The following is a 21,170-nucleotide window of genomic DNA, read 5'->3' as shown; positions in this document are numbered from 1 at the left end:
CTGCTCTGTGGTTAATGCCTGCATGAAATAAAATATCTTTCTTGACTTCAAGAAGGAATTTCTCCCCAGTTAAAAAAAAAAATCGCAATCTGACATCATAATCAGTCTTTTGAGACCAACCAATTCTTCCCATCCCCTTCCAAAATGGAAGTCAATCAATTAATCAATCACAAATCCTCAGGGTTCTGTAAGTAGGCCATTGCTTCTATACCTCTGTCCCTGATAACTCTACATAAAACCCCAGGCACCCAAGATTGGGTGAATGTGCTTTGCTTCTGTACCTGGCAAGCAGCTCCACTGCTTTGAGGGAGTCTGGGGGATGGGCAATGTCTTCATCTCTGTGTTTTGCCCACCACATTCCCAGGTTGCCTGTTTTAAAAATAGAAATTGTCCAGGGTTTGTAAAGATGATTCCTGGTATGTTCCCAGCTTGGGCCCTTAAAAATGGAAGCATCTGTTTTTACCGGGAATCGCCCAGACACAAGTAACAAATTGGCATCTTTGGATCCACCGTTTGCTTGGGAAGATGGTATAAAGGCAAAATGAGAATGTCAGTGAGCCCAGGTGCATGTGCCTAGGATACCGCTGGCGGCGCCGTGTCCATACCTGCAGACACACCTGTGCTCCACAGACAGGTAACGGAGGTGCCTCAGTGGCTCCCTCCCCCTCCCCCCTCCCATGGCTGCAGCTTGCAGTGCTGTGCCCCATTCTCAGCTCAGTCAGACCTGGATGCCTTTCTGCAGGCCTCTGTGTGATATGTTTGATATATTAGGTTGTTATTTAATCCAACTATATATCAAACATATTCCTACAGTGTCTTGCCCTGTCTCCGGGGGTTCCTAATATAGCTCATAAGGCAACAGGAAAGAATATGTTAGAATCAGAGGTAGATTACTCATTACATCTCTTTGTTATATTCCACTTCTTCTTGTAGCATTTAAAACCTGTATTTGTACTGCTAGATTATTTTGTTTATTATAGAAACAAATCATAATTAGTGATGTTTCATAAGAGCTTAGATATTTTGTATAGCTTAGTTTTGTGCAGTGATGAATCCTTAAAGGCTGTGCTCAATGTGGGGGAATAAAACCCATGTTTGTGATACAGGGTCAGGATTATAACCTCCAGACACATCTAGATTTACATTTCATTTCAGTTCAGTTTTATCCTGATCTTCAATTTAGAAATTAGTAATTTTCACAATCAAGCTTTCAGCAAAAAATTCAAACACAAATCAACTCTCTGTAACGTTGCTTTCCACCCACAGTAACAAAATGTATAAACCAAATCAGCCAAACTAAATGTATGGATGGTGAGTCACTGGGCTTTATATAAACTTTGGGGACGAAATATATCTAATAAAGATAATGCAGTGTGTAATATATTCTGTCTGTTGAGTTTCCTGTTGTAGGTTAACTTGTCAGTAGAGGTTGATAATATTTAGAATATGCCGACAATCAGAAAGTGATTCCATAGCCTAATTGGGTGCAACAGGAAGTTCAGGATTGTGAAACATTTTTTCCTGGCTCATAACAGCCTAACTCAGTTGGCTCTGACCTCCTTCCCCTAGGAGAGCCTGTGAAGGATATGCGGGTTCATTCTGATCTCTTTCAACAAAAGAGTTAAAACTCTGCTTTCTGAAAGGGGAAGTATTGTGCTAATACCTCTGATTTTTGGAGCAAAGAGGATGTGCTCTTGTAAAGGTCACTCCTGAATATGCAGACATTGCTCTATGAAGATAGTGAGCCAGAGGTGTGTACAGGTGGGTTAGGAAAGCCTCTTCTGGTGTATCTAAGAGCCAGCCCAATGCTGCTGGCGGGGACTGCCTAGTGACAGGTCACAGCAGCAGAGAAGTGGTGACACAGGGAAGGTCAATACAGTGTTGGGAGTTAGGAAGTGGAGCCTGTCCCTGGGATCCTCGTCATTGAGAAGAGAGCAGTGGCCATGTGCCAGCAGGAGCTCCTTCAGCCAGTTTCCGAGATGCTGCCATAGTTAATGCTACCTTCACGCAGCTAGATGGCGTTGTTTTGAGTTTTAAGCCCAGTTAAAGTTGTTTGGCCAAAATGACAGATAGTCTTGGAAAAGCAGCAGCAAGCTGTTCTGAACAATGAAAAGCTCTGTTTAAAAGGACTTGAAGTTTGAAGCCCTACATTAGAATTGATGTATCTTTTTAGGGTACATTTTGCTGTTGACCAGCAGGCTCTACTGATTAGTTGAGCAAATGGGGAAAAGCAGCCAGATGTTCAGGGAGGAGAAGGATACAGCATTTTCTCTATGACTAAGCAGTGGGCATTGAGCTCATGTACCACTAGCTGCTTCCAGGCCAGGAGACATGAGTTTGGCGGAAGAATAAAGGTGAGTGGGGCCCCTAGTCAGCATGTATTCCCACATGAGTCCCCACCAAACAGAGGAGTGGGTCTCTCAGACCCTCCTCAGACACACACAGGATTCGTGTCACATGACTTTACAGTGTAACAATTCTACGTAATTAAATCTTTGGAAAAATTCTGTCATCTGTTCTTCATCCATGCTTCCTAGATAGACACTCGAGTGCCTATATATGTTTTTAAGAGTTTGACACATCTTTAAGAATTTTTCTATCAAATAGAAATAGCAATTAGTAGATTCTGATAAAGGGTGCTGCTGCTGCTGCTGCTGCTGCTAAGTCACTTCAGTCACGTCCGACTCTGTGTGACCCCATAGATGGCAGCCCACCAGGTTCCCCCATCCCTGGGATTCTCCAGGCAAGAACACTGGAGTGGGTTGCCATTTCCTTCTCCAGTGCATGAAAGTGAAAAGTGAAAGTGAAGTCACTCAGTCATGTCCAACTCTTAGCGACCCCATGGACTGCAGCCCACCAGGCTCCTCCGTCCGTGGCATTTTCCAGGCAAGAGTACTGGAGTGGGTTGCCATTGCCTTCTCCACTGATAAAGGATAGATGGATGGATAGATATCTGTAGCATAAATCTGGAATGACATACAGGAAAAAAAGAACAGAAATAGCATTTAAAAGATTATTCCAGTGGTATTTAAAGAAAGAGTGGTGGCTACTGTGGGAAAACTGCTCCCAAAATACTAATGGGACAAGCTTGGACTTTGTCCATCAGATGTTGCAGACACATGCAATTATTCCACACCTGGATGCAGAGGCTGGTCCCTTCCCAGGGGGGCTGGCATAACCATTTGGCAGCACTTTCTCTCTGGCACCTGCTTTGTCTGTTGACTGGTTCCCTGGAGTTTCCCCTAGGACCAGATCAACCTGGGGAGACCAGGCCAACTGACCAGCTCTGGTCTCTTGGCAGTTCCCATGGTTCTGAGAAGTTTCCCTTTCATTAAGACTAGTAAGTGTGGTAGTCCTAAAGACAACCGACCTGGGGTCCTCCAGAAGAAAAACTGACCTGGCTCACATACTGTTCAGGTCTTTGGGTACAGGTAAGGTCTCCCCTCCAGCACCTCTCAACTCAAAATCAGAAGCAAACTGCTAGTGGCCAGACTCACTACCAAAAGGGAAGAACCTGAGACTGCCTGTTCCACTCAGGTTTCCACCTGGCAGGAAAATGCTTCACTCATGTTATGGAAGTTCTTGTTGTTTGCCTTCTGGTTTTTTTCCTGGAGGACATTTAAATTATAGGCAGATGTTCACACTTTAAAAAATTATACCCAAATATATTTTTTTAATTTCTGATGTGATTTACGACCTTGTTTTTAATTGTAAGCATCTACAAGGCCTTCAGTAACACAGCATGATTCCTAACTGGAAAGATAGTGCAGTGAGTTGCAGTCTGGTTTTAGTGGCCAGCTGTGAGAGAGATGACTATGATGCTTATCTGCACTCAGCAAGGTGATCCCTTGGAGAAGGTTTTCAGGGAGGGAGGCAGAAATGAGGCTAGTGACCCTTAGACCATCTCCTATGGTTGTCTTCAGCTCCTTCACTATCAAGGCCATCAGGGGAAGGGACGTGATGTTGCAGGGATGTAATTCACAAAGAAAAGGGGGAAAAAGAGGACCACAGATGGACACATTCTTCCTCTGCCAGGTGCATGCCCAGGGACCTGTCTAGGAGGGTGGGGTGGGTGGAGGTTACTAAAGATCCTTTAGGAAGGAGGCCAAAAGAGAGGAAGGAAGGAAAAATGGAGTCTGTGCTAATTTTAGTTCATGCATTCTTTTAAAAAGATTTCACAAACAGAAAATGAAATGTTTGTTTGCTGTCTGGAGAAGGGCATCAAATTCCCCAGCCACATGGCCAGACAGGGCAGAGCAGGGCCTGAAGCCCAGGTGTCTAATTCCTGGTTGGGTGTCAAAAGAGGAGCTAGAAGCAGTGCCGACGTTTGACACTTCATTTATCTTTGATTTCTCTTTTTTGTTTGTATTGCAGGTTTTATTCAGAGATAGCAGCTAGAACCTTTACTAGAATTATGGGTGAAGAATAGGGCTCAGGCAGAGAAACAAACTAGTTTAAGTCACAGTCTCAAAAACTGTTGTTAAAAACCACAAAAAGTATGTGTATTGATAGAAAGAAAAATGAAGTTAATTGTGAGTTATTGAGCATTTTACTATATGCTCTGTGTATATTAATAATTTATATATAACAGCCTTATTGGATAGGTAGGCTGGAAGGTAGGTTAGGAAAATGAGTGAACTGCCACAAAGATTATGTTCTCAGAATGTCACTGTGACCAGGCTTATACTGCTTGCCACACAACATGACAGGAAATTAAGCGATGAGGCACTGGGGCAAGGAACAGCAACTTTATTCAGAAAGCCAGCTGACAAAGAAGGTGGTGGACTACTGTCCCAAAGAACCATCTTCCCCGAGTTAGGATTTAGGCTTCCTTAATACTAAAAGGGGAAAGGGTGTGCTTGGTTAGTACAGATTTCTTGGTTCTGGGATCCTTTGTTCTTGCAGCTGTCCATGTAGGTTTGGTCACAACACTCCTAATAAACTCAAACGTGACACATGTTATTGTCTCTTCTGCAGATTTTTGTCTTTAAATGAATAGAAAAGTGTTATACCTTTAGAGGCCAGAGCCTTGACAGTGAGCTACTTTATATATTTCAGGTTCTAGGCAACATTCTTAACTCATAGCAAACACAATAGAATACAGACATTAAAGTTTAAAAACAAAAACAGATCCAATATAGAGTCAGATTTGTCCCTAGAACAAGAATTCCTGAAAGGTCGAAAGACAGAAATGAGTAGAGGCCTCCCTTTTCTGCCCTCTTTTTCCCCCTCTTTCCTCTTCTCCATCAGTACGAGAGTCTCAAATGCTCTCTCGTGCATGGGAAGCAGGTAGTGAGGGAGTCAGCCCAAAGTGTGGCCTTTCCCCAGAAGGATCTCACCAGACCTCTAACTTTTTAAAAAAGGAGTTCTGGAGAAGATCACCTCACAGGAAAAATGTCAGCAAAAGGGTACTTAGACTTTTCTCAAAGCTAGAGTCTACTCAACAGTCCAGAAAAGACCAATGGCTGAGTACTACAGGTGACCTGGCCAATAGTCTTTTGGAGTAGAGACCAGGGAAAGAGTATTGTGCAGAGGATGAGAAGGTGGATTCAGATCTCAGAGGCTGCAGCTGACACCTTCCTTAAGGGCAGATTGTTAGCTTAGCATCTTTTATACTATTTTGTTAAGGGGGCCTCTTAGTAACATGCTGCTGTGTTTTGCATCTGTATATGCGTGAATCAGTGTCAGACTGTGAGTGCCAGTTGAGGGATACAGGCAGGGCATACAGTTAACAACCCACAGTGTTCCACAGGGCAGAAGCCAGTGCTTTGATATGTATGTCCAGTTATCCCCAGAGATCAGGAATGGAAAGTTACTGATGCAGGCACTTACTCCATGCCTCTCCCCTTTGCTTACCATGTAAATTGTCCCCTGGCTGAACTCTAGTACTCAGAAACTCATATTAAATGGATACATTCTCTCAACAAACCTTTTCTGCATGGGTATCTCTGCCTCATGCTATGCTCCAGAGACATAAGTTGTGTGAAACATCAGCCCATGCCCTGGAGGAGATCACAGGCATGTAGGATTCAGCTCACTGGTGTCTTGAGCCCAGGCCTGCATTCACCCTAGGGTAGCCTATGCCACCTGCATCTTGCACCAGACCCTCAGTGATCTGAGCAAGGAAGGGCTGTCCATTTACCGGCCCACTGAGTGAAAGCATTTCCTCATATCCAGGTGTCCTGGTCTGCAAATTATTGCCCAGGGCTCCCTAGCAGCATCTCTAAGTTACTGTTCTCGATCTCCCAGCTACAGTGGGGTTTATTCCATTAACAGCCCAGCATTTGAATTGTGATTCTTTTATTTAGGGAAGGCCTTCAAAGACTACGCCTGTTCCACTTGTCTCCTTTTTTGCAACATGGTTAAGCATATGTCCTTCTTTTTCTTGCTGCCCTCACACCACTCTCCCAGAGTCCATCCTGTATGTTGGTGGGAGGAGCTAAAGCCAACAGGAACTCAGACTGCAGTATCATGGCTTTTCATGAATTCTCCTTGACTTGGAGAAATCCCATTTTCTCTTAGGCTAGAAGTTGTATGGTGTGAGGAAACATCAAGTGTCAATCCATAATTTCAGCAGGAGAGATACAGTGGGCATTTAGTCTTGATGGTAAATCTGGCCCACAGAAAGATACTGATCCAGCAGATAGAAAGCAGATATCATCATGGAACTGTGCCCAACTGTAGCATTTAAATGTTTACTCTCCATCATAGTCAGCTTTATTAAGCCTTTTGTTTGGAAACTCTCATACTTTTTAATCAGAGCCAATGTCTCCCAGAGATAAGGCTTCCTGCCATGTCTATTTTAAAATCTAGAGATCTTATAGAAAAGAAAAGATATTTATCAAAGGGCGTTACAACACTTGCCATGGCAAGAAAAATATGTGGTGTAAGAAATATTTCCAAGTTGAGTATATATTTCAAGTATGTGGGGTTTTTTTAGATTGTTTTAGAGTATAGTTGATTTACAGTGTTACATTGGTTTTGGTATACAGCAAAGTGACTTGGTTTTATACACACACACACATATATTCATTCTTTTTCAGGTTCTTTTCTCACATAGGTTATCATAGAATATTGAGTAGAGTTCCTTGTGCTATATAGTAGGAGGTCCTTGATGGTTATCTGTCTTGTATATAGTAGTGTGCATATGGCATATGTTAATCCATGTGTCTTATGAAAACAAAACAGAATACTTCAAGGGTAGCAAAAGATATGGGAAAGGTCTTTTACATTGATTCTAACGAGATATTCTTTTAGATCTATCCATGCTTAGAGTTGGCACTTAGTTTTAAGGAAATTCCATTTTTGTGCATGTTAAAATTTGGGAAATCAGAAACCTCCTGTGAAGTGGACTCGATCTTAGAAACTATAGCATAGCTGAGGCCACCTGTGAAAACGGCCTGGGAGATGTTGGGAGCCACCAACGAGCCTCCCGTCTCCTCATCTGCAAAATGAGTAGGAGCTCCATTCGGAGTCAGAAACTCTGTGGTTTCCCCAGTGCTTATATCTTTTATAAGCTTAACTTTTCTTAACTTTTGCAGAACGAATTTCCAGAAAAGTTCTTAATTCAAGGTCACTGAATACACCGATTAGAGCCCAGTACCATTTCTTCGTGGCTTGTGTATTGGGTTGGCCAAAAAATTCAGTTGAGTTTTTCCATAAAGATGTTACAGAAAACCCAAATGAACTTGTTGGCCAACTCAATATAACAGTACCTTTTATGCCAGAGTGTGTTACGATGGGTTGTTTTATGTTTCAATAAACAAATTTTATATTCCACGATTACCACAGGCTTCCCCACCCCAGGAATCCAAACTTGATCTTTTGGAACTGAACCCATTTCTATCCTGAATGCTCCTGAAGCAAGACTTTGTCAGAAATAGAGAATATACTGCTTCTGTCTCAGAACTTCTCAAGTGCTACCGTCCCTCTTCAGATCCACAGGACTTGCATGGAAATATTTTTCTGATAATGAGTTATTAAAACAGAAATGAGAATGGCCACATCTTGAATCATGAGAGATACCATAAAGAATAGGGAACTGGAAAAGCATTCTGTCTGTTTATCCATCCTGTTTGGTGGTTCACATGGGACCATCCATGAGCCAACTTGGAGTCTCTGACCTGAAGTCTCCCCTGTACTGGTGCCCTAAGAGGTGGCCTTGTCTGGGAAAAACCTATCATGATGAAGGCAGAGAAGCTTAGATTTAGATTCTTTACGCCTCCGCTGGCCTCGTTTGGGCCAGTACTCCACCTCCCTCAGCCTGAGCATTCCAGTGTAAATATAAGGATAAAGATAACTTCAGTGTAAGACTGTTCGTTTTTTTGGTGAGAATTAAGTCAGTGTGCACGGAAGTGCCTTAGAAAATACCTGCGCATAGTAGGCATTCTTAAAAACGTATTGCTGTTGTACATTGGTAATGTACTTAGTGCCACTGAATGGTATACTTAAAGTTGATTTGAAGAGTAAATTTTGTGTTACGTTTATTTTACCAACACACACAAAGAAAACTATTGTTATAGTTGACCATCATCTCTTAATGCCTGAAAGGTACCAGCCACGTCTTTAAGGTACTGTGACCAAAGAGGCACTTATCCATATCCACACTGGCTCATGGCCACAGAGCAACACTGCTGGAGGGGACCTTGCAGGTTATCTAGTCTGGCCACCCTTTATGGTGCTGCTCTGTCCCACTGAGCCTGGGACTAGGGTCTTTACACTTGCCCAACTTCCCAAAAGCTTCTCTTCAACAACCCAGGCGTTTTGGCAGCAGGAGACCTGGTGATGGCGTTTCAAGCAGAGCCCTGATGACCTGAGCGCCCCAGTGCAGTGGAGCCTGTGTTCTTCCCCAGGTGGAGCCATGGTCAGGCTTCCAAGGGGCCAGCCCTACCTTGATGGCACATTGCCTGGTTTCTTTGCTACCACGTGTGATCTCTGGTTGGCATGTGACTCTCTGTTCAACCACAGAAATGCAAATACTATTTTTACCTTTGTTTTCACCCAAGAGAAATAAGGTTTTTTGACAGCTAACAGCCATCTTCCTTTTTTCAACCCGTTTTTCAAGCCTTACACGGCGAGAGTGTGCTACCACTTAGTCTTTGAATTTTGATTATTGATTATTTTGATTTGAGTTGTTGATGTTGATGAAACCATTTGTATATATTTGTATATATTTGTATATATTTTATTTCCCAGTGAATTTATGTCTTCTTAAAGACTCTGGTCTGGAAAAATCATCTGTCTTAAAATGGCCTGATTTTAAATGTGTACAGAATCTCAACGCTGGTAATTTTTATCTTTTAGAGAGGGGGTGGGGGGAGGCAGCAGATGGAGAGGCCTCCAGCCAGCTTAAGCCTTTCCACCCTGGGTATGGTTTGTCCATAAGAAGCCATGTACAGTTGAAGAGCCAGGTGACCGAGAAGTAAGTCATTTGGCAGAAAGTGTCCTTTGGCATATGAATTGTGTATGATGCTGTTTTCTTTTGGTTATAGCAAGCGGACGAGACCCTGGATTTTGAAGAACAGATCTTGGAAGCTGCTAAGTCCATTGCTGCTGCCACGAGTGCCCTGGTCAAATCGGCCTCGGCGGCCCAGAGGGAGCTGGTGGCCCAAGGAAAGGTTTGTAAACCTCGCTGGCCACGTGAGGAAGGTTGGGCTGCTGGAGCCTCTGCAGACCGAGGGAAAGGCAGTGCCGCGTGTGTCCTGAGCAAGGAAGCCCTGTCGCCCTGTGCCTAACTGAGCCACCCCGCTCTGCCCGTCGCACCGCACACTCTGCTTCAGCTTGACAGACAGAATGAAGGATTTGGGTTCCAGGGCTCTCGCCTGCTTCTTGTTAAGGAGAGCTCCCACTCCAGGCAGCCATCAGGGCCTGAACATTCATTTATTTCCCTGCTGTCCATTAGTCTATTTAAAGATGTAAACTGTCACATGTTCCCGGTGGATGGCTATATAAGCACCGTAGTCAGGGGCTTTGTAATACCTTGTTCAGTTCCAGTGACTCCATTCATTTTCTTAGGACTGTTGAGCTGAATGCCATCCAGCTCTGCAGTTAGCATTTTCCTGAGTCCTTTGGTCAAAAACTGGTCTGTTTTTAAAGCTGAGATTTCTTCGACCTGCTTTATCTCCAGTCACCCATTCCATCTGCATTAGCATGAAAGCCTAGTTCTTTTTCAGTGATCCAGAGGATTAATAGTACATTAGACTAATCCTGCATGTGGGAAGGCCTTTCAGTTGAAAATATTCCATGTGTCCTGTTATGCCCATATGGCATGGAACCACTCCATCCAGATTACATCTTGCAGAAAAGACTTTCAATCATAGAGGCGCCACAGAAATCCTGACAGGTTGGGGAAATTTGGTCACCATACCTGTCAATCACTTCTGTTTGATATTAAAAGGCCTTTACTGTTAGTGTACAGATGACAGATGTGACTGTGTCTTGACCTAAAAACTTGCAATAGAGATGGCTAGGCTTAGCTAGTGGCCTTCCATTTTCCTCCATGAAGCCTCTCATAAGCTTGTTTGTTCTTGTTTAGTCACTAAATCGTGTACTACTCTTTCACAACTCCTTGGACTGTAGCCTACCAGGCTCCTCTGTCTATGGAACTATTTCAGCAAGAATACTGGAGTGGGTTGCCATTTCCTCCTCCAGGAGATCTTCCCAACCCAGGGACTGAACCGTTTCTCCTGCATTGGCAGACATATTCTTTACCACTGAGCCACCAGGGAAGCTTAGCCATGTCTTAATCCAACCTATGTACATTGGCTCCTCTTTCCAAACCACTGTGTTCCAATTTGATGTATGTACATCTCCCCAGCCAGCATAAATCTGTCCCTTTACCCTTCTCACTTATCCCCTATTGAGGGAGCAGACTGCCATCCTTACTCACCTAGGACTTGTTAACTGGTTGATACGTAAAGACCAAGTATGGATCATTGAGAAGAACATCCTACCTAGGAAGCTCAGTTCATCTGCATCTTGATGAAGTCTCATCTGCATGCTGGACAGAGGGCTAGATTCTAGAGAACTGGACTCGAGTATGGCCAAGGCTTTGTCCTCCAAGGAGCTTATATGTTCAAGCATTTAAAAAGTTGGTAACAGAGGTTCTCAGGGTTGGACATGACTTGGCAACTGAACAACAACAACAGTGGTTCAGCTGGATTGGGGGAACTATATGCAGAGCCCTGGGGCCTCATCTGACCTTCAGCAAGCCCTGATGAGATGCCTGTAATTGCTAAGACAGCCCAAGTTTCATATTCAAATTTAGCTACTCATGTGTTGCCTCTCCACACACCTCCCACCAGTAAAGGGATTTGCTCCCATAGCTCCTTCTACATCTGGTCAGAAAACATTTTATTTGTTGCCATAATTTCTAAATAGAAACAGAGACCATCCTACTTCCAGCTTCTTCTCTCCCCACCCCTGACAAAATGGTCTGTATTTCCTTAAGACAAGGAACTGTGCTCAATTGTACAGAGATGTACTCCTTTTTTAACATCATCTGCTAGAAAGTCACAGTGTGACTTCCAGAGTCAGGAATCAGGAGAGATTTCCACTTCCCTCACCTCTTGAATGAAGAGGCCTCCATGGCTCCCGTGTTAGAAATGGAGAAGGGTCAGCAGAGGAAACAGACTTGTCAAGATAGCCCCATCCATCGTTCCTAAGCCATTTTCCCAGAAATGTGGTACCTGATGGCTAAATGGAGGCCATTGAGGACGTTTCCAGTCACCTTGTGGCCCAGGTGGAAACTGGCCGGGACCTGCAGTCTTGGAGCTGCTAGGGTCCCGCGTGGGAAAAGGTTCCATTGGCAGGGGTCCCCGGGAGATGCTGAGTGTCTGATGAGCCTCTTTTCTGTCCAGTTCCAGGTCATGAGTAGGGCGTGAGGGGTGCAGTCACCCTGTACCTTCCCACTCTCCTTACCCCTTCTGTGCTCCTCTCTAGGTGGGTTCTATTCCTGCCAATGCTGCGGACGATGGACAGTGGTCGCAGGGCCTGATTTCTGCCGTGAGTCACTCTCTCCTTCTTCCCCACTGGCTTTTTGGATCCCCTGAGGGAGGTTTGGGCTGGGGGTCACTTCTCTGTTGACTGTTGCCAGGCCCGGATGGTGGCAGCCGCGACCAGCAGTCTCTGCGAGGCAGCCAATGCCTCAGTGCAGGGACACGCCAGCGAGGAGAAGCTCATCTCATCTGCCAAGCAGGTAGCTGCATCCACGGCTCAGCTGCTTGTGGCCTGCAAGGTGAAGGCTGATCAGGATTCGGAGGCCATGAGGCGGCTACAGGTAATGGTCACTGATGCTGGTGGGAAAATACTCCTGTTGGAGCAGGTAAGTGTCACCAGAGGGTAAGCAGTCTAACTTTCTTGGCATGACCTACTGGACCTTCCATCAGCCAGCTCCGTCCCACGTTTCTCATTTCCTGCCATGCGAGGCATGCATCCTATACCTGCCGCCCCGCCAAACTGACGTTCTCCACGTGTACCTTCTGGTCTCATGTCTTGGGGCCCTCCTCCCACCAGACCAATCTTGGTGAACTCCTGCTCATCCTTCATGACTCATCTCCAAAGCCACCTCTTCTAGGAAGCCCTCCTTGACTCCTAGGCCTTGGGGAGTCAGTCCTTTTTCTGCCCTGCCAGAGCCTCTGATCAGACCAACCTTATGGTTCCTGTCACCCTGTACCACCAGATTTATCTGTATGTCTGCCTTTGATGAGACTGAGCTTCTTGGGTGCAGGTCCCAGATCTTTATCTTTGCATCTCTCACCCCTAAGATGGTACCTGTTTCAGTGGAGGCTCTCATTTAGTGTTTGCTAAAGAAAAGAGCCAAAGGACTGAAGAATTTATATGAGATGCTGCTAAGGTTTCCCAGAGCTCAAAGAACACACTTATGAGGGTGATGCATGAATCCTGCCCAGTGGATCTAAGTTTTCCTGATTGTTTTCATTATAAAAGTATTTTAAACACAGTAAAGGAAATGTGGGAATGAAAAAGATAGCCTCAGCATCTTCATGTGTCCAATGTTATGTTTTTTCTTGTCCTATTTTTATCTTATACAAAATGCTTTCGTCTAGTTGTCATCCTAAGCAGAGACAGTCTGCATTTTTCACTTCACATTTTATTACACTTTTTTTTTTCCTTGAAGAAAAGTCTTCGTAATGGCCCTATGCAATGCTAACTGGTTCATTCTTCATGAGTCTCATTTTTAATGATCGCATGACATTCTATCAACTAATTATCTCAGAATTTCTTTTTACAAAATTAGACATGTTTGTGTCCAGTTTTCTAGATGTTCACTGTTATAAATGTTGTAATGCACATGGTTTATGTTGCTGAAGATGTTTATGTAAGATCATAACTGGCAAAATATTTGAATAATTCCAGTGAAACTCCAGACTTTCGTTGTTATTTTCTAAGTTGTAAAGTGCGTTGCAGTCGTTTGGTTCTCCTGTGTCCATCTCTCTCCTTCACCTTCCTTCATTTTTCTCCCAGCATAAACCCAGGGGGGAAGTCAGGAGCTGCATGTTTGTGAATGTGTGACTTATGGATTTGGGGGACACTTCTTTGGAAAATGTCCTGAGTTAAGAGATACTTGTGTTCAAGACCTCTACAGATACCTAGGTTCAAGACCTTAATGCCTCTACAATGCATTAAGTGCATGATCTTATACAAATCATTTCAAACGTTTCAGGCCTCAGTTGCCTCTTTTGTAAAATGAGAATAGAGATGCTGGCACTGGCTCTTACAAGAATCAAGAAATGTGAAAGTGATTTTGTAAGTCCTAAGGATTTACAGAGGTGCAGCCGAGCATCACTCTTATGTCCTCATTTCTGACTTAACTGTATGCTGCAATGTCCCTTACCATATCCCAGTGGTTCTCTGGGGCTACACAGACCTCTGTTCAAATCCCAGGTCTATAGTTTATCAGCTGCAGAATCTTAGATTACTCAACTTCACTTTCTACATGGAAAAGTGCACTAATAATTTCTGACCTCATAAAGCTATTCTGAGAATAGGCATAGATGACTGCTTGTCTAGTGCTAATGGACTGCGCTACACTCCCCTTCTTGTGCAAGCCCTCATGATCCCCTTTGGCCACTTTTCTTTTTTTAAACCCCTTGGCCACTTCAGACCACCAACCGGATGAGCCAGTTAACTTTTTATTTTCATATTTATTTATTTATTTGGTCATACTGGGTCTTAGTTGCAGCATGTGGGAATCTAGTTGCCTGACCAGAGATCAAACCTGGGCCCCACGTTTTGGGAGTGTGGAGTCTTAACCATTGGACCACCAGGGAAGTCCCCAGTTAACTTTGAGAAAATTTCAACACTCTGACAGCTTACCCTCAAGTGCAAGTTCCTGACTCTAAGAGGGCTGGGCAAGGACTATGGGAGATTTAACAAAACCTTAACCACAATGAAAAGGAAATTCCAGACCTCAGGTGGCAGAGGTCAAGTCCCCTGGTCCACCCTTGCTGCAGATCTAGGCTGCATGAGGACCATCCCTTCTGTAACTGTCTCTACCACCTGCCCCTTCCTTGAGCCTGCAACCCAAGGCCAGCTGTGACTCTAAAACCACTTCTATAAAGGCCCTAGTTACTGCAGGGCTCCATTCCTCCCTTGGGGGTCAGGGGGTAGGTTGTTCTCCGTTCATTCCCTCAGAAAGCCTTAGGTGAGCACAAGCCCCGGTACCCACTGCTCCCAGTGCTGGGGATGCAAAGATTCAAGTCACAGCTCCTGCCTTCAAGTTACTTACTGTCCATGGGGGATAGAGGCAACCACAAGTGTGGTAAGGGCTGCAGATAAGCCAGCACAGAGCATTCCAGGGGTGCTTGGGAGGGTGTGGGTAAGGCCAAGGCAGACAGAAAAAGTGATCTCTGAGCCAGTTCCTCAAGTATGCCTCAGCTGGATGGGGCAGGAGGAGGTGAATTTCTCACCCAGGAGACAGCTCCTGAGCAAGCTCCTGTTAACCTATGTATCATAGTGCTATAATCATGTGTTCACGTAACTGTAATTCCCATAAGAATTGCATGTTCCATGGGAGCCAGGAAGTGTGTCTCAATCTGATGAATGAGCTAAGTTTAGGTAGGTGCCAATGCTGGTATGCAATGCATATCCAATGCAATGGTATCCAGTGCAATCAATGGATGCATGGATAAATAGTTGGATGGATGGGCGGATGAGTGGACAGACAGACAAATGAATACTACCTAGAGAGAAACTGTGTTATATATAATTGGATGATAAACAGATTCCTAGTCTCAGGAACTGTGCCTCCATGTCTGTTCTTGCTGAATCCAAATGACTGTTTTTAATGATATCATGTGTGTCTTGTCCCCTCTCCAGGCAGCAGGAAATGCTGTGAAAAGAGCCTCAGACAACCTTGTTCGTGCAGCCCAGAAGGCAGCATTTGGCAAAGCTGATGATGACGATGTTGTAGTGAAAACAAAGTTTGTAGGGGGCATTGCTCAGGTTTGTGATTAAACCCAGACAGTGTTTACTCCCAAGAGGAGCACTGAGTTATAACGGAGACACAAAATAACAGTGGCTTAAACAAGACGGGAGTTTATTTCTCCCTGGTAAGACAGTCTTGGGTGTAAGCAGTCTAGGGACAGTATGGCAGCTTCTTTGTGTCTGAGATGCAGGTTCCATCTGCCTTATCACTCCACCATCCCTGAGATGTTCCCTTGGCCACTTGGTCTGAGATGGCTTGATAACTGCTTCAGGTTTCCAGCCAGCAGGAAGATGAAAAGTTAGGGCAGGCATGACTCTGAAGTTGTCTGCATCAGTTAATTCACATGCCATTGGCCAGCACTCGGTCGCGTGGCCAACCTAGCTGCAAAGGATGCAAGGAAATGCAGTATTCTTCTCTGAGTAGTAGTGTGTCTACCTAAAAATCAGGGATTCTCTTAAAGAAAAGGGAAAGAAGAGAGTTTAAGGACAGCAATATTATCTTCAAATGTTGCATTTGGAGCTGCTACTCCAGATCTTTGGCCCTACGAAAGAAAGAATGAACCATGATCCTCTCCCAGAAGTTTTACAAGAGTGGATGGGAATCTGACTTACGCAGGCCTGCATTCTTGTGCATGGGAGTGAGGAGGAAAGGTCAGGAAACTGGGCTTGCAGTTTGGGTGTCTTCATATAAATCCTTCATGCAAGATGGGTTTTCCACCCAGAGCACTGAGGCTCCATGGCTGAACTTACTCATTCCCACACCCTTCTTAACTCTTCCTGAACGATTTCCGGTATTTGGAAATATATAGGATATGTTTTTCAAAGAAGGCAATGGCACCCCACTCCAGTACTCTTGCCTGGAAAATCCCATGGACAGAGGAGCCTGGTAGGCTGCAGTCCATGGGGTCACTAGGAGTCGGACATGACTGAGCAACTTCCCTTTCACTTTCATGTATTGGAGAAGGAAATGGCAACCCACTCCAGTGTTCTTGCCTGGAGAATCCCAGGGACGGAGGAGCCTGGTGGGCTGCCGTCTATGGGGTCACACAGAGTCGGACACGACTGACATGACTTAGCAGTAGCAGCAGCAGGATACATTTTTTGGAGAAGGAAATGGCAACCCACTCCAGTATTCTTGCCTAGAGAATCCCAAGGACAGAGGAGCCTGGTGAGCTGCCATCTATGGGGTCGCACAGAGTTGGACATGACTGAAGTGACTTAGCAGCAGCAGCAGCAGCGGGATACATTTTTACTGGAGTCTTTTTCTCGATACAGTAGTTCCATGAGAAATTCCATGAAGAAGGTTCTGTGATCCAGCAGTTCTGGAAGTGGCTGAACTCTGTTCTCCTTCCTTAGATACCACAATGCTTGTTAGTCTAGCAAGGCTCTGAAAAGACCTTTGCTTTTCAGAAATCTATGTGGCTTTCTAGAGCACAGGCTTACCCTTTCCCCTTGAAACCTATGAACTAATATTCTTCAGATCACACCTTAGAGGCTTGAAATAAATATATGAAAGCCATCTAGTAGTTTAGGGCTCCAGCTTTAGCTTCAAGAATACCTGAGATGGGCCCTACTCCACTAGCTGAGGCCCTTTGGGAGAGTGGACCCACATCTCTTGAGCCTCACATTTCTCTCTGGAACAATGAGACATTCAATAGGCCGCACTTTACAATGTCACCACGGAAGTGATGGAACACTCCATGTAAAGTGCTTACACCAGAGCCACGTGCATCGTAGGGATGAGGCCATGTCGGTTACTAAATCCGTGGCCAGAAATCAGCTTATTGTCTTGGATCACTAGTCTTAAAACCTGAACTGTGGCCCAGAGGTGGGTCTCCAGAGCTAAAAATACACACTCCTGGGGCAGTGCCCTGTGCCGTGGTAGCAGAGGCTGTGGGAGCTCTTGAGGCTAGCATGGAGGGGAGGGCAGTTTGCTAGAATCTTTGACACCCCTCCAGCTTGTTGCTCTCCCTCTAGATCATCGCCGCCCAGGAGGAAATGCTGAAGAAGGAACGAGAACTGGAAGAAGCAAGGAAAAAACTGGCCCAGATCCGCCAACAACAGTATAAATTCCTACCCACCGAGCTGAGGGAGGACGAAGGATAAGGCCAGAGCCAGGGGTGCGCGCCCGAGGGGACGGCCGCGCGCGAACTGGATGGACAGTGGTCCTGGGAGGCCGGGGACTGCTCGCCTCCCCCTGGGGCGAGCCCGGGCCCTGGGCGCTCCGGCTCCCTCCGCTGTGCCGTCGGGCACCGGCTGCATGATCATCGTGATGTCTCACGGTACAGTGAGCCCCACCCACAGCTCCGCCGCCGCCTCCCCCAACCTCACGCATCTCAGGAGAGAGGGGCGCGGGCTCACGGACTGTTACAAAACGAAGGCAGTATTACGTCGCCCTCGGACACTCGTGCTTCTGTCGGTCCTTCTCTAGGCCTGCTGCTGGGCCTGCTGTGAAATCTTAATAGAAAAAACGAAAGCAGCTCGGGGGAAATCACTAACGCCATAGATACTCAAAGATCTTCTCCCTCTCAGGCGAAGGTGGACATTGGAGTTGGACACAGTTCATAAAAGCCGGAAACATAAACCAGTGTGGACTCCAGGAGGGCAGCTCAGGCCTTCCTGCCTGTCTCTAGCACTGGTTCACCCAGAGGGTGAACATAACCTGCTCCTGTTTGCACGCTTTTTTGCCTCAGTGTGTAAGCTCCTTGTACAATCTAGATCCAACTTGTATCCTGTGGCCCAGAAAATTGAACGGTTTTTTTTCTCTCCATAATCCAAAGGGCAGAGGCATGGGGGACTGTCAGGGCTCGGTGAGCAGGGGCTGTAATAAAATGTGTGGGCTCCTTACTCTGCAGAGGCTGTTTGAGTTCATACAAATTCATTCACATAAACCCAGGTCCTCCAGGTGGCAGTCAATACAACAGCCCCCACCTTAGGCATTCAAACTGAGGGTTCAGCTCCAGTAAAGCCATTCCTTGGGGACCCTGTCTTCTAGGCCCCGTATCAGATTTTCTGCTGTCAAAATGGTCAGCATTCAGAATCCTGTTTAAAACTCTGCCACCCACTCTCTAACCCAAGATGGATGTTTTCTCTATGTCATAATAGTCCTAAAACCTAGATGCATTCTAACACCATTACGAATTTTTAACAACAGTTTTGCTAATTAGCCCATCTTAAAAGTGATGACATACGATATTTTCAGAGTTTGTCTTCTGGAGGCCACAGTTCAAGAATCTTATATTTCCCACCCCCACCTCCTTTCTCTTTTCAGAGCCCTCTCCTTGGAAGGGCATTTTAAGACTTTTTTTGAACCTCATCCCAAGACAGTATGTGAAGGATGAATGGCTTGTGGGATAGATACTAATGCCAGGTAGCAGGTGTCTTTGAAAAAAATTTCACTGGGGGAAGACAGTGGTGATGGAGGTACGTGGTTTTTTAAAAGCTGGTAACTGTTGACAGCAGTCATCCTCCATTTCTCCAGTCATGTGGTCTCACATCTCATATTTCATTCGCAGGATAGTTTGAATATTCCACCCTGGGAAAAGCTGATGCTTTGGTTCTCAAAAAGTATCACCTTCAGACCTTGCCCAGTGGTCCTGCTTTAACAGACCCTGGCCCATGCCATGGTTGTAAAATGCAATTAAACTTTGGATGGCTCCTCCTGTTTATAAGAGACTTGTAAGTGCTCCACGTAGAATTTTTTCCCAGGCAAGGAGGAAGCTACAAGAAATACAGTATAAATGAGAAGCAAGTGGAGAGAGTCTGTAGAGAGGTAGGGATGAAGGAATTAACCCTAAAGAAGAGGGAGCTGGCCAGGCCCTGCCATCTAATGGGAGAAGCTAACAAACTCGTGGCTCACCCTACTAAAGTGTGGCCAGCACAAGTCTTCACTGCTGTTCTGGGCTGCACCCTGTCATTTCTTAGCCTGTGGACTAGGGGCTGTCTCCAAGAATCCCTTTGCGGGTGGGCGTAGCATGCTTTCTGAGACTCTTAGGAATCAGATCCAGAGGCTCAGGATCTAGATGTGCTAATGGCCTCACATAGCAGGCCCCTGGGGAGCCCCACCACGCCCCACCATCACCCCCTTGTCTTCCAGGCTATGTGATTGCTCCTTCCCTTCCAGCTGTTCTGGGTCACAGCCTGGCATCGCAGGAGCCAGCCAGTGAGTTCTGTGTCTCTGCCTCAGAGTCGTTTAAAACCCGTCCTGAGTTTGATATCAGAAAACCCTTTGATATCAGAAAGCCAGGTAGAAGGCCTACCCTTTTTACAACTCCAAAAAACAGGTACAGAACAAAGTTGATTTTGTAGGACCTGGGTGAATATCCTCCATCCGGCATGTTCTGCAGCTGTGAGCATTGGGGAAGCTGGTTCCCCACCTGGCATGTTGCTGATTTTTCATCTGCCCCTCCCCCATCCACCCTGCACCACATACGTGAGTCACCTCGTGACTGGCTTGGTCTCTCCTCATTTCATGAAATGGGGAAAGGCTGTGCTCCGGGCGTGATGTAATAGGTGCTCCTGTAGGTGTGCCTGGATGGCAGCAAGGGAGGGAGGGTTCTGGTTTTCCTTCAAAGGGAAATATGAATTTGGGGGGAGCGGGTGTGAATTTTCATTTCAGAGCACCTAACGAGAGTGTTTTCAGATGAAAAATGGTTCCAAGCCTGGAGCATAAAGATGCCTTTCTGTGTGAAGAGGGAGTAGGTGTATAGGTGTGTGCCCCATGAGAGGAACTGACAGAAACCTTGAACTGATCTGAAGGTCACAAAAAGGAACCTGAACTGGAGTTCAGAACTGCCAGGTGATTGGGGAGTTTGGGCTTTGCTTGGTTCTGCCTTTCAGAAAAAGTCTTTGAGTAAGAACGCTCAAGCCAATTCAGCTGAACAAACAGCTCTTGTTTAAGTTGCTGGCATCGGGCCAGGTGCAGGCCAGGTGATCAGTGCCAGCAGGAACCTGGGGTTGTAGGCACCTTTCAGTCAGGTGTTGTGAGCCCCCCAGGCCGCCGGCAGAGCACTTACATGGTTCAGTGATGAGCCCTGTGCTCTTTATCCCAGAAAGCCCCTTAGGGCTTCTCATCGGTTCTCCTTGCTTGCGTTCTAGGTGTGGTGTTAGTGAGTTTACAGACAACCAAAGTGTATTCCATATTTCTCAAAATGTTACGACCAAAATTCAGCCAGGAGAGTGAACCCTACCACACACGTGTTCCCAAAGCCACAACCTCACGCGGGAGCCAGGCAGCAGGGTGATGTGGTGAGCGAGCCTTCTTCCTCCATGGGTGTGAACCCCCATATCTCCCCCAGCGCTGAGATTCTGGACACTGTCTGGGCCCCCAGGGACACGGCTCTCTGCTCCCAGCACAGGCTATCCATATGTTTCAGCACTCAGACCCCTGGAAGAAGCAGCCCTCTGCTGACCAAGGTGATGGCCGTCTCTCAGAGCCTTGAGGGGAGCCCAAGGAACTGGGGGATATTCACTTCAGGCTCAGAGGCAGTAGAATTCAGAAACCCAGAGGTCCTGAGAGCTTGTCAGCAACTCGAGTCCCACCTCAGCACAGCCTCCTCCAAGTGCTGGCCTCAGGATGGCCTCTGGCGGAGAAGGCATCTTCCCCCACAGAGTCCCCAGGCGCCATGTTTAAATGTCCCTGAGATGACTGCTCCATCCTTCTGAGCGCCTGCTCAGAGTGTTACGTTCATGGGCATTAGGAACAGGCATGTGACAGAACGTCTGTG

The 21,170-nt window shown here is 45.9% G+C and overlaps 1 protein-coding gene across 13 annotated transcripts in view; it reads left to right on the top strand.

Annotated features, from left to right (window-relative positions):
• The window catches only part of TLN2 (talin 2), a 494,903-nt gene extending 476,612 nt beyond the window's left edge, over positions 1-18,291 (top strand). For all 13 annotated transcript variants that reach the window (XM_069596307.1, XM_069596312.1, XM_069596310.1 and 10 more), the window contains 5 exons: positions 9,492-9,617; positions 11,941-12,003; positions 12,095-12,277; positions 15,337-15,462; positions 17,422-18,291. In XM_069596307.1, coding sequence (XP_069452408.1) covers positions 9,492-9,617; positions 11,941-12,003; positions 12,095-12,277; positions 15,337-15,462; positions 17,422-17,550 — 627 coding nt within the window. In that variant the 3' untranslated portion in view covers positions 17,551-18,291. The remainder of the gene's footprint in view (positions 1-9,491; positions 9,618-11,940; positions 12,004-12,094; positions 12,278-15,336; positions 15,463-17,421) is intronic.
• Positions 18,292-21,170: the final 2,879 nt, after the last annotated feature.

This window comes from Ovis canadensis, chromosome 7, assembly GCF_042477335.2.
Source record: "Ovis canadensis isolate MfBH-ARS-UI-01 breed Bighorn chromosome 7, ARS-UI_OviCan_v2, whole genome shotgun sequence".
NCBI classification, from domain to species: Eukaryota; Metazoa; Chordata; class Mammalia; order Artiodactyla; family Bovidae; genus Ovis; species Ovis canadensis.
The sequence above is the reverse complement of the archived record's forward strand: the minus strand, read 5'-3'. Positions and strand labels throughout refer to the sequence as shown.